The sequence below is a fragment of the Chrysochloris asiatica genome, unplaced genomic scaffold (genome assembly GCF_000296735.1).
Source record: "Chrysochloris asiatica unplaced genomic scaffold, ChrAsi1.0 scaffold00007, whole genome shotgun sequence".
In the NCBI taxonomy this organism is placed as follows: Eukaryota; Metazoa; Chordata; class Mammalia; order Afrosoricida; family Chrysochloridae; genus Chrysochloris; species Chrysochloris asiatica.
Window position 1 is genome coordinate 24330103 of NW_006408525.1, and position 12317 is coordinate 24342419.

The window sequence follows — 12317 nt, forward strand, 5'->3', positions numbered from 1 at the left end:
GGGCTGTGTGCTGACGACTGGGGGGCAGGCTTGCAGGGTATACCCTTTGGTTGGTTGATGATGGATGGAGGGGTTTGTAACCATGGCAATGAAACGATATATGATAGGATGAATGTAAAACTAATGTTCTCCCATGTAAACTATCACATAAGTCACAATAAAACAATTTTTAAAAATGATATGTATATCTGTAAAATGTCTTTGCCATGTAATCCCAAGTATTTTGCTATTTTGTAAAACAGGGAGGGAAAAATAGCCAATAAATTATATATGGATTGTTATGAAGAAAGAAAAAAAAAAATATGGCGGCAGCCTAAATGCCCATCAACAGAAGAATGGTTAGACAAACTTGAGTACATACACACGATGGAATACTACAAAACACTGAAGAATAATGATGAATTTATGAAACACTTCACAATATGGTTGAACCTGGAGGACATTATGCTGAGTGAAATTAGTCTATCACAAAAGGACAGACATTGTATGAGACCAATACAAAAAGAAAGAAAGAAAAAGGTTTTCTTGGTAAAAGGACTGATCTATGCTGGTTATGTAGGGAGAGGGGAAGGGTAAAGTATTCATGGGCTGTGGCTGTTGTGAAGTGCCATCAAGTTGGTTCTGACTCACAGCAACCTTATATAGAGTTTCGGAGGAGCAGCTGGTGGGCTTGAACTGCTGACCTTGTGGCTCACAGCCCAGTGATGATCCTACAGTACCACATCAGGAGAGATTGTTGTTGTTGTTAAGTGCCATCGAGTTGGTTCCAACTCATAGTGACCCTGTATAGAGTTTCTGAGGAGTGGCTGTTGAGCTTAGAACTGCCGACTTTGCGGTTCAAACAAGTTTTGCATTCTAGCACGTTAACCCACAGCCCCACATAGATACATGTTAATATGGGTGGCAGGGCAGGCAAAATACAAGAAGGAGGTTAGCAAAGATGAGGGTGGTGGGAAACACAGGGAGGAATGCAATAGCTAAAGTGAATACAGGTAAATGCTGTTAACTGTTGGTATATGGAGGGGACTGCAACCATGTAGTAAAGCAATGAGTATAAGGAGTTCTGGTAGCGTAGTGGTTACGAATCAGCCTGCGAACCGCAAGGTCAGCAGTTCGAAACTACCAGCTGTTCTGCGGGAGAAAGATGAAGCGTTCTGCTCCCGTGAAGATTTACAGCCTTGAAACCCTGTACAGGGTCACTATGAGTCGGAACCGACTCCATGGCACATAACAACAACAACAATGTTTAATCTAACATTGATGATCTGCTCTGTAAACTCAATTCACAATAAAAAACTTTTTTTAAAAAAATCAGCCATTGAGAACACGATGGAGCACAATTCTACTCAGACATACATGGGGTTGCCGTTATTTAGAGTCAAATCAATGGCAACTGGTTTATTTAGGGTTTACTGTTATTTAGGGAGCCCTGGTGTAGTTAAGTGTTTGGTTGCTAGCTGAGACATCTGTGTTTGAACTCACCAGCTGCTCTGCAGATGAAAGGTTTCGTTCCATAAATAAATAAATAAGTTTCTTTCCATAAAGATTTGTTGTTGTTACTGTTAAGTGCCGTTGAGTCGGTTCCGACTCATTGAGACCGTGTATAGGGTTTCCGAGTAGTGGCTGGTGAGTTTGAACTGCCAACCTTACTGTTTAAACCATCCTTGTGGTCGAGTGTTTATCCTACAGTGCCATAAAGATGGTTGTTGTTGTTGTTATGTGCCACGGAATCAGTTCCAACTCAAAGCGACCCTGCATAGTGTTTCCGAGGCTGTAAATCTTTATGGGAGCAGAAAGTCTCATCTTTCTGCCGCGGAACAGCTGGTAATTTTGAATTGCTAACCTAAAATCCCATGGAACACTTATACTCTGTCCTAGAGGATGGCTTCTTGAGTCCTCGTGTGACGCTCTGGGCTGATGCACTGAACTGCAAGGTCAGTAGTTCAAACTCACCAGCTGCTCCTCAGAAACCTTATACAGGGTCGCTATGGGTCAGAACTAACTCGATGGCCCTTAACAACAGCAACATAGGATGGATGACTAGGAGTTGGAATCTTCTCAAAGGCAGTGGCTGTGGTTTGGGTTTACAGCTCAATGTAGTCTAATTCTCTGTCTCCTGAGGTGAATATCAGTCAATCCACAGGAATCTGACTGCTTAGTTACACAGAAGTTATCACTCCCTAAAGCAGAGCTCATGACCCATCTTAGAGCTCAATGAACACCCTCAGTCCTGTCGCAGGTAAATGCATGATTGTGAGTAGGCTGTACCCCACACTGCAATATTGCACATACAATTTGAGGAATGCACAGACCCCCTAAAGTCTATGCCTGGATCTCCAAGCTAAAAACCTCTGACAAAAGGGGATGCAATTACCAAAGGACTCCCCCTTAACTCAAGTGGAGTTAGGGTCACCAAAAGCAGAGAACAGAGTCTCTGCTGCACCCACCCCCATTCAGTGGCACCTTCACTGCAGCATATGTATTCACACCTCATTCTTTCGCTGTTACTCACTGTCACCCTAAGGAGTGCTTAGTACATGACAAGAGCAGAGTGAGGAGGCTTCAGCACCATGTTGAGGGAAAGAGGACACCAGGATTCTGCCACAGAGGAGACTACATCTGAGCTGGACCACTGGATGGCTAGGATTTTGCCAAGTGGTAAAAAGGTGGCAGTGGGGACCTGTTATATGAGAGACCTGTCACAGAGATGCAGACCTTTGGCATATTGGGGGACAGAGTGGTGCACGAAGAAAGGGCATGGAGATGAACTTATAAAGATAGGCTGGGCCCAGCTGGATGCCACACTACAGATTCTGACTTGGTCGTGTAGGCAACCCGGAGTCAGAGAATGACATGTTCAGATTTGGTTTTATACAGATCATGCCAAGGGCGATGACAAGAAGGAATAGGCCGTAGAAGAAAGGGAAACTGGTGGCAGGAGCCCCTGGGCAGTGTCTGGGGTTGGGCTCTGGCTCTCACCTGGCAGGTGAACCTAATACCTCAGCACACAGTGCCTGCCTTCAGAATCCAGCAGTTCCCACAATGGAGCACTTGCATCTTCTTCTCTTGGCTTCACTGAGTAGACGCAGCCTCCCTCGTGTTATTTCAGGTGGGCTGTGCTTCCCTCCCAACCCCCTTTCCCGGCCTTGCTCTAAAACAGTCTTTCATTCCAGAATCACAGAGGAGATTCAGATACAGATATTCCCAGGGGATCTGACTTCCTCTCATTCACCCGCATTCAGCAACTTGATCCAACACACATTTCCTGAGACTCTGCCATGTACGGGCCCTGTGAGAGACCCAGATGGAACAAACCAGTCCCTATTCCTCTACGCTCTTGTGATATACATGGGGGTTGGAGTGGTGAGGGAATAAAGTCTGCACACCAAAAAGTGTCCTCCTATCCCTGTGAGATTGGAGACCTGGTGTGGCCCTGTGGGTTAATGCACCAGACTGCAAAGCTGTTTGAACTGCAAGGTCAGCAGTTCAAGCGCACCAGCTGCTCCTGGGAAACCCTATACAGGGTCGCTATGGTTTGGAATTTTAAAAAGAAAAGAAATACCCATTTGACTTGGCTTCGATGGCTTGATCAGAACTCGACTAAACGAAGAAATAAATTTGATAAAGGAAGCAAGTGTAAATTGCTACAATTTGATGAACTTGACTTATACTTATGGATGTAAGTAGCTCAAAATACCAACCGAGAGGGATCTGTCAAGAATCAAACCTGTCTTAAAAAAAAAAAGAATCAAACCTGTCTATCCCCTCTGTACACACAGTTGATAAGGACAGGCAACTTGGATATTGGCTACCTAAAATGGTATGGGGGCAGGGGGAGGGGGGTTGAGGTATAAAGGCACTAAGTGGCTAGCTTACAAGTTTTCAAGAGGGAGTTTAGTTTCAGAGTGTATGGGGAAAAACAGAATCCCCACTTTTCATCTTGTTGTTTCATCTAGTCTAGATGGGTCTGGTGAAAAGAGATAGGGATAGGATTCATTGATTCAATAGTGATTAATTGTTATCCTATCTAAATGTGATTGTCACAACTGTAAAGGCAGATGTTGTGTAACAAAAAGGGGAGAGTAGTTAATATTACATTCCAGGAACAAAGGACTCGAGGACCATCAAGAGAGAAGAGCATGAGCTGAACATGGAACCCTAACCAGAGAAGCAGTGACCCCAGAAATGGAGGCAGAGGTGATGGCATGGAGAGATTGAGCAACTGAGGACACTAGACTCATGAAAAGAGAAAGGCTGTGTGCTGGCGACCAAGCGACTGGCTTCCAGAATGTGCCCTTTGGTTGTTTAAATGATTATATATCCCTGCGTGTTTTTTTGTTTTGTTTGTTTTTGTACATCAAAGAAAGAAAAGGAAAAAAGGGGGGGGGTGTTTCTTGATCAAAGAAACAATCTGTGATGGTTTTGGGGGGAGGAGGAAATGAAACATGTGCTAGAGGGTAGACACGTGTTGACATGGTGATGGGGCAGGCAATGTATAACCGGATGGAGGGAGGTTGGCAGAGGAAAGGTAGGGGTGGTAGGAGACACAGGGAGGAATGCAGAGGTTAGAGTGAATAAAGTTAATGCTGTTAATTGTTGGTGCATGGAGGGGATTGCAATCACATAATGAAGCTAAGTACATGATTTGTTGAATGTAAAACTGATGATCTGCTCTATAAACCTTCACTCAATTCACAATAAAATGTTTTTTTAAAAAATTACATGAAATGAACAATAGCAACAACAAAGGTTGTGGGACTTGAGCTAAGGAGGGAAGGATTCGTCCCTTTGGGTGAAGTGGGGTGCGGGGGTCCTTCCTCTTAGAAGTCCAAAACTCAGTTCAGATGATTAATCCTCCCCGGGCAGGACGACGTCTTCTTCTTCATGGTATCTCAACAGTGTCCGGCACATAACAGGTCTAGCAGACAGTAGGAGCTCAGAACTCACAGAATGGTGTTCTCCAGGGAAGCACTGGAGATGGTTTCTCCCAAGCACGTTCTCGCACCTGACCTGGCAGGGCCAGGGTGGTATTCAGAATGTCGCCTGACTCCATCAAGCACACAACAGTCTGCTCCCCACACCTTCCCGGGGTCCTACAAGATCTTCCCAGGCTACAAGAAAAAACTTATGCACACAAGCTCAGCAAGAGAGGTCCATTTCAAAATCTCAGAGTCCACTGTCTAGAAGCAGTGAAGGGCATGCCTACAACCTTCCAGGAGTGTGAATCCAAGCCCTCATGGGGGGCAGCTGTGAACTTGGGCCCAGGGGTAGAAAGAGCTTGTGGTGTTGGAGCTGGAGGGGGACCTGGACAGAAGAAACACCCCTTAGCACATCCCCCTTTTGACAGATGAGGCATCTGAGACTATAGAGTGATGTGATTGGCAAAGAACAAAGAGCTAATGACATGGCTGACACTGGATTCTTGCTTTCTGATTCCCTCTGTGATGCTCCTCCTATCACCAGAGGAGGCTGTGTTCTGGGAGCATGCAAGAACCTTAATTTAGTCTCTTCAGAGATTTCCTAAGTGGAGAGGGTATCTCCCACCAAAGACTTTATAGGAAAAAAATTGGGGAACCCATCACACCCCTTCCCTCCCTCAGCTTGCACCCAACTCTCCTCTGTCCATCACTTCATTCTCTACCAGTCTGGGGTTCTGGTGAGTGCCAAGTAGGGCTCCTGGGGACTCACCTGGCACATCTGGGGATGGGTTGAGAATCATGAAGGCGTCTGACAGGCCTGCTTTGACCGGGTGCTGGGAGGAGCTGATTTCCAGGACTGACATGGGGATCTGTAGGGGAGAAGTTCCATCTATCCTCCCCAAACTCTCAGAACTGCCCAGACCTCCCCTCTGAAATCCAGACCCACCTACCTGCTTGACCCTCTTGGAGGACTCAAAGACACCACAAACATAATGCCTCAAGCTAAATCCCAGGCCTCCTTACACACCTCCCTCCTCTTTTTTTCACCTCAGTGACTGGCCAAAATCCCAGGAGTCACTCTGAGCTCCTCCTTTTCCTTTCTCCCTCTCCCTTCCCTAAAGCATCTCCCAATCCTGTTAATTAGACTAAGTGACTTCCAGATCTGACCTTTGCACACACACCACTCCAAGCTCCCATAACCTCTCTCCAGACCTCAGCAAGCTCCTTGTCATCTTCCAGCCCTCTGAGTCCCCTCCAGTTTGTTCTCAAAGTGACCCTTTTCCAATCTGGCTGTGTCCCTGTAATCCACCTTCCGACCTCCTCAACACCCACCAGGCATTAGGACCAGGCATTTCTGCTTAGGAGCCTTGTACAGTGGCAGTTGTACAGGGGCAGGTCTAAAAGTATTGGTACAAAATCATTAAATCCTTTATTAAACAAAAATATCAAAATGTGAAGCCTGTTTCTTGACATATACTCTATCTCGGTATTTCCATCTGTATTTCTTCCTCAAAGAGCTCTGGTGACACTGTGGGTGAGGCACTGGGCTGCCAACTGCAAGGTTGACAGTTCAAAACCACCAGCTGCTCCAAGGGGGAAAGATTTACAGTCTCAGAAATCCTATCTAGGATCACTATAAGTCAGAATCAACTCCATGGCGGTGGGTTTGGTTTGAAACCCTTCCCAGAATTCTGTACTCTTCAGTTTACACCATGTAAAAATAGCAGTTTTGGCATCCTCAAGGGACTAAAATCATGTTCCTTTTAAATGTTCTTTGAATTGGGGAACAAACAAGGAGTCTGAAGGGGACAAGATCAGGGCTGAAGGGTTGATGGAGTAAAATTTCCCATCAAAATTCTCCTAGAACAGCCCTTGTTACACTTGAAGAAGGAGCAGGTACATTGTCTTAATGGGAAAAAATTCCTCAACTTTGCTGAACTCGTTCTCACCAATGCAATTTTCCAATTTCTTAAAACTCCTTCATAACAAGCCCCAGTGATTGTCCTTCATCCTTCAATAAATCTATCAAGATAACACCTTTGGAGTCCCCAAAAACAGTCATTATAACTTTCTGAGCTGACCTCTCTCTGCCTTGCATTTAAGTTGCCAGCAGATCCATTTGGAAGCCACTGTTTTGATTGGACTTATTTTTTTATATAGGCCACGGTAATGAGACTGAGACAAGTTTAATACTGAAAGAACTAGTCTGCAGACCCCACTGGCCACAGAGATATGTTGAAACACATTTTGTCTGGAATAAACCCATGCATAGATGAACTGGAACCCTAGTAACTATATTTTCGAATTCACCCTTGCACATTCAGACTGTAAGTGCCACAAGGGCAGGTCCCCGCAGACATCTTAGCAACTGTCACATCCCCAGAACCAAGCCCTGTTCTCTACAAACATCTACTGAGTGAAAGAAAGGCTTCAAGTCCCGCTGGCTCTGCAGCTGGGCCCCTCACCTCTTTGTAGCCAAAGACAATGCGGCCGTCATGGTACAGGGCTGCCTGGAAGGTGAAGCTGCCTCTGTCCTCCCGGCCTTGGAGGTAGACATGGTCCCACTGAACAATAAAGACTGTCCCTGGAAAGAAGGGCAGAGATCTAGCTGGAAGAAGAGGTAATACAGGAAATAGGACCTGCCTACGTGAGGATCAATGTGGTGTAGCCACGGGTTAGATTCCTTAGCGGTGACAGGGGCAGTCTGCAAATTTGACTGGAGGCAGGAGCTGAGCAACCGAAGATGAAGAGGAACCGGATTCTGTTGCAGCTCCTAGACACCATACCTGGTTCTAGTCTAGCCCCACCCCTTGAAATGAAAAGGAAAAGAAATAGGCAAAATCTGTTCTCTTGGGGTGGGATGCTCAAGGTACACCTGGTCAGAGTAAGGACTAAGCCCTTAACAGTGACATCCCCCTCCCAAAGCCAGCAACTTTCATTTCACTGTTTTCTTTTATTGTAAGGTTTTAATGATTACAATGAAATGAGACCATGAAGGAGCAGACACTTTTGTCCCCATCTTACAGTTGAGAAAACTGAGAAGAGAAAGGTGGGTGCCTGCCTTGCTGCTGTGTGACTGTAGACCTTGGGCACCTCCAAAAGGGCTGGACCAAAAGAACGCTGAAGCTGGGTGACTCAAACTCTGAGCTCTAGTCTCACCATTGTCAAAGTAAGCAACTGTAGAATTGTCAGAGTAGCCAGGGTTGAAGTTGGCCATCAGGGGGGCCACGTACTGAGTAGCTGTGAGCATCCGGTGGATGATGTCACCCATGAAGATGAAGCCTGGGGGGGCAGAGAGGTGCAGAGAGGTCACCAGAGAGAAAGCCCAGGGGACTTTCCCACAGGGGTTAATAAAAAGTCCCAAAGCACAGGAAGGAGCAGTGGCACCTGAAATGAGCTTCAGACCTCCTTCCCAACACCCATCTCTAGCCCTGGGGGACCCTGGGCCTGCAGGGTACAGAGCAAAAGGACTCCAGATCAAATAAGGGTGCAGACTGTGGGGTGAAGGGAAAGGGCAAAAAGAAACTTAACCGCCAGTCTTCTCCACCTCACTCCATGGGGAGGTGCACAGAAATCAAATCATAGCAACAGGGAACTACATAGCAACAAGCTCTCAAGGTTCCCTTCCCCCTCTTCCTCTCCTTCACATGGACCACAGGACTGCCCATGCTGGCCCAGAGGGACACACACATACACACACCCATCAAGTTGATTCCAACTCCTAGTGACCCCGTATGACAGAGGGCTTCCTACACTGTAAACGTTTATGGGAGCAGATCGCCTAGTCTTTTCTCCTTTGGAGCAACTGGTGGGTTCAAACCACCAATCTTTTGGTTAGTAGTCCAGTGCTTACCCATAATGCCACCAAGACTCCTGGCTATATATTCCTACTTCTATAGATAACCTTTCCCCTAGAAAAGTAAGTCAGCTGCTGTGAGAGGGGGGTCCAAGGCATTCAGTGACCTCTCACCCAACAGAGAGTAGGGCTCCCAGTCCATCTACTCAGCCCCATCTCTCATGAACCTCTCTGCACTCCAAAGAAGCCCCCAGATTATGGCTGAGATCTCCAAATTCTACCCAGGGTCATGCTGACCAGACTTACCTCCAGTTGCTATGGTGATCTGTCGCAGAGGATGCCCGTAGAAAGGGAAATCAAAAGACAACACCACTCTCTGCAGGGGATGGTAGAGAGTCAGCATGGGCCAGTTTGCAGGTCAAGGGGCTGGGGACCTACACTGCCCAAGCTTATCTGGACAGGGTGAGGGACAGGCATCCCCAGGACAGACCCCCAGGACCACAGGTGGACACCATAACTCTGGACAAGCCCCCTGAATTTCCCTGGAAGGTATAGCCCAGATCCCAGCCTACAGGTGTGTCCATTGAGTGGGCAGGGTAGGCCAGCCCCCAGCCTCCCAACCCAGGAGGGACTAGGGCACTCACAGATGCCTGCCGGTGGGTACTGGAGAGGATTCTGTGGACCTTCACTTGGCTCTGGTTGGCTGCAGCCACATCCATCCACAGCTCCCGGCTTCGGGGCTCACCAGGGCCATACTGGCGGGACACGTAGTAGCTGTGGTTGTCTTCCTGCCACCATCCAAGACAGAGCCCACAGGGAGACATGATAAGTCAGTCAGCTGGCCAGGAACTACCTTTCTGCCCACTGCCTCGCTCAGACATCTGGAGGGAGAAGTCATGATTTCCCAAGTACTGGGCCTATGCCAGAGGGCTGAGTCAGGCCTGGGAGTCCCTGGGGCCCCCTTGACCCCAGATAACTCACTACCTGGTTGGTCTTTAGCCATGCCCAGAATCTGGCCCCAGTCACATGTTCTAACTGAGCTCAGCTCAGTTCCAGACACTCTGGGAGACCTATCCTGCAGTCACAGACCCTTTGCATGGCGGCTAGTTATTTGTTATGGCCCTTCTAGCCAAATGCCTCCATTCTGTGATGTATTGTAAATCCTAGTCTCTATGCTTGGAAGAAGTGCAGCCAGAGTGCTCCTTGGAGGCCAAGATGGCCAAATTTCGTCTCTCATACTTGGCCAATCCATCTTGTTGGGGAAGACCTCCAACGAGATGGAATGGCCAAGTGGCAGCATCGATGGACTCAAGCGTGGCATCAGTAGTGAGGTTGGCCCAGGATTGGGCAGTGTTTCTGCTGTGCATAAGGTCAGGGCAACCCTGTGCACAACAGAACAAAACACTGCCCGGTCCTGAACCATCCTCACAATTGTTGTTACATTTGAGCTCATTGCTGCTGCCACTGTACTAATCCAACTCATTGGGGGTCTTCCTCTTTTTCACTGACCCTCCACTTTACCAAACATGATGTCCTTCTCCAGGGACTGGTCCCTCCTGATAATATGTTCTACGTTTGAGAGATGAAGTCTCGCCATCCTGGCTTCTAAGGAGCATTCTAAGCACTTTTTCCAACACAGATTTGTTTGTTCTTCTGGAAGTCTGTGGTGCTTTTAATAGTTTTTTCCAACACCATAGCAAATTAATCAACTTTTCTTTATTTATTGTCCAACTTTCACTTGCATATGAGGTTATTGAAAATTCCATGGCTTGGGTCAGGTGCACCGTAGTTCTCAAACTGACATCTTTGCTCTTGAATATTTTAAAGAGGTTTTGTGCAGTAGATTTGTCTAGTGTAATGTGTCGTTTAAAGATTAAAGTGGAGCTAAGTCCTAGTGTGGCGCTGTGGGTTAATGTGCTGGACTGCAAGGTCAGCTTGAACCACAAGTTGATGGTTCAAGGTCACCACCCTTGGAAACCCTACACAGGGTAACCATGAGTCAGAAACAACTCAATGGCACTTAACATTGAGTCAGAACCAACTCAATGGCACTGGATTGCTAACCACAAGATTGTCAGTTCAAACCCACCAGCAGCTCCTTGGAAAGTGTATACAGAGTCGCTGCGTTGGAACTGACTTGAGGACACACAACAACATTAACAACAAGAAGTAAAGATGACAGTGGGACTAATGACTAAGGATGCCCCACTTGGTGTTGCACTGTGGGATAATACACTAGACTGCAAGGTTGGTTTGAACTGCAAGGTTGGCGGTTCAAACTCACCAACTGCTCCTTGGAAACCCTATACAGGGTCGTTATGAGTCAGAACTGATTTGACAGCACTTAACAACAACAACAACCTTACTAGATGGTGTTACTCAAATCATTACCCTTAGTTTCCCTTGGGGACATGGTTTGAATCCAATGTATAAGGCCGCTTTGGACAAGCTAGCTCTCTTGCCCTGGATCTTGCATCTGGCTCTTGCCCATCACCTGACCTGATTCACCAGTTCCCACAGCCACGTGCATCAACAGCCTGTCATCTGATCTGCCAATTTGGGTTCCTCAGCTCCTGAGACTCTGTGGGTGAGAAGATTCCTCCAGGCTGATTTCTGAACTACAGATTTGGGACTTGCCCACCTCTACAATTGTGTGAGCCATTTCTTTTGACAAATATGAGTTTTGTGAGACGTTGCAGTGTGTTCCAGAACCCTAGGACTTGAGAGAAGATGATTGATATCAAGGACTAGGGAAGGGTATAACATGTTGGAAAAGTCGAACAGTTGGAATATCTTTACTCTTCACCTCATAGGGATCTTTCTAAAAGAAATTATTCATGCACACTTCCACATCCATGAGGAAGAAGCAGATGGAATGGCCCCAAACAGAACCCTGGTCTGTGGGGACCTCCCAGACTGAGGAAAAGACACAGTTCCTGTCCTTGGGAAATGCCCCATTTAAGTAAGAGCAAAGAAAAATTGAATGGGGGAGATGGGATTTGTTATACAAACAATACGCAGACACAGACCCTCAAGCAGAGTATTAATAAGGGACAATACAATGGTTACCAAAGGGATGAGAACGGGAGAGAAAAAGCTTGGACTTCATGACAGTTTACAGCCCTACTGTGTGCCCTAACATAGCCCTGGTGTTGCAGTGGTTAAGTGCTCGGCAATGGTTAAATGTCAGTGGTTGGAACCTGTCAGTAGTTTGAACTCACTAGTCGTTCTGTGGGAGAAAAGACCTAACAATCTGATCCTATAAAAATGACAGCAGTCCAGAGAATCCTATAGGGCATTTCTACTGTCACATAGGGTCACCATGAGTCCGAATCGACTCCCCAGCAACTGTGTTGGGCCTGAGAACTGTGGTGGCTTAGGGGTAGCATTCTCGCCTTCCATGTGGAAGATCATGGCAACCCATGTGTTACAGAGCAGAACTGCCCCACAGGACTTTCTTGGTATCATATTTACAAAAGCAGGTTGCCAGACCTTTTTTCCACATCTCACTGGTTGAATTTGCATCACCCATCTTTAGGTTAGTGGTTGAGCATAAACTGTTTGTACTACCCAATTGCCATGAGTCAGAATTAACCCAGCGG

At 46.8% G+C, this 12317-nt stretch overlaps 1 protein-coding gene across 1 annotated transcript in view; it reads right to left on the reverse strand.

Annotated features, from left to right (window-relative positions):
- The window catches only part of PLXDC1 (plexin domain containing 1), a 79966-nt gene that overhangs the window by 35597 nt on the left and 32052 nt on the right, over positions 1-12317 (reverse strand). The window contains exons 3-7 of the mRNA XM_006832540.1: positions 9360-9503; positions 9022-9091; positions 8079-8201; positions 7385-7503; positions 5689-5788 (exon numbers count right to left, since the gene is read on the reverse strand). Coding sequence (XP_006832603.1) covers positions 5689-5788; positions 7385-7503; positions 8079-8201; positions 9022-9091; positions 9360-9503 — 556 coding nt within the window. The remainder of the gene's footprint in view (positions 1-5688; positions 5789-7384; positions 7504-8078; positions 8202-9021; positions 9092-9359; positions 9504-12317) is intronic.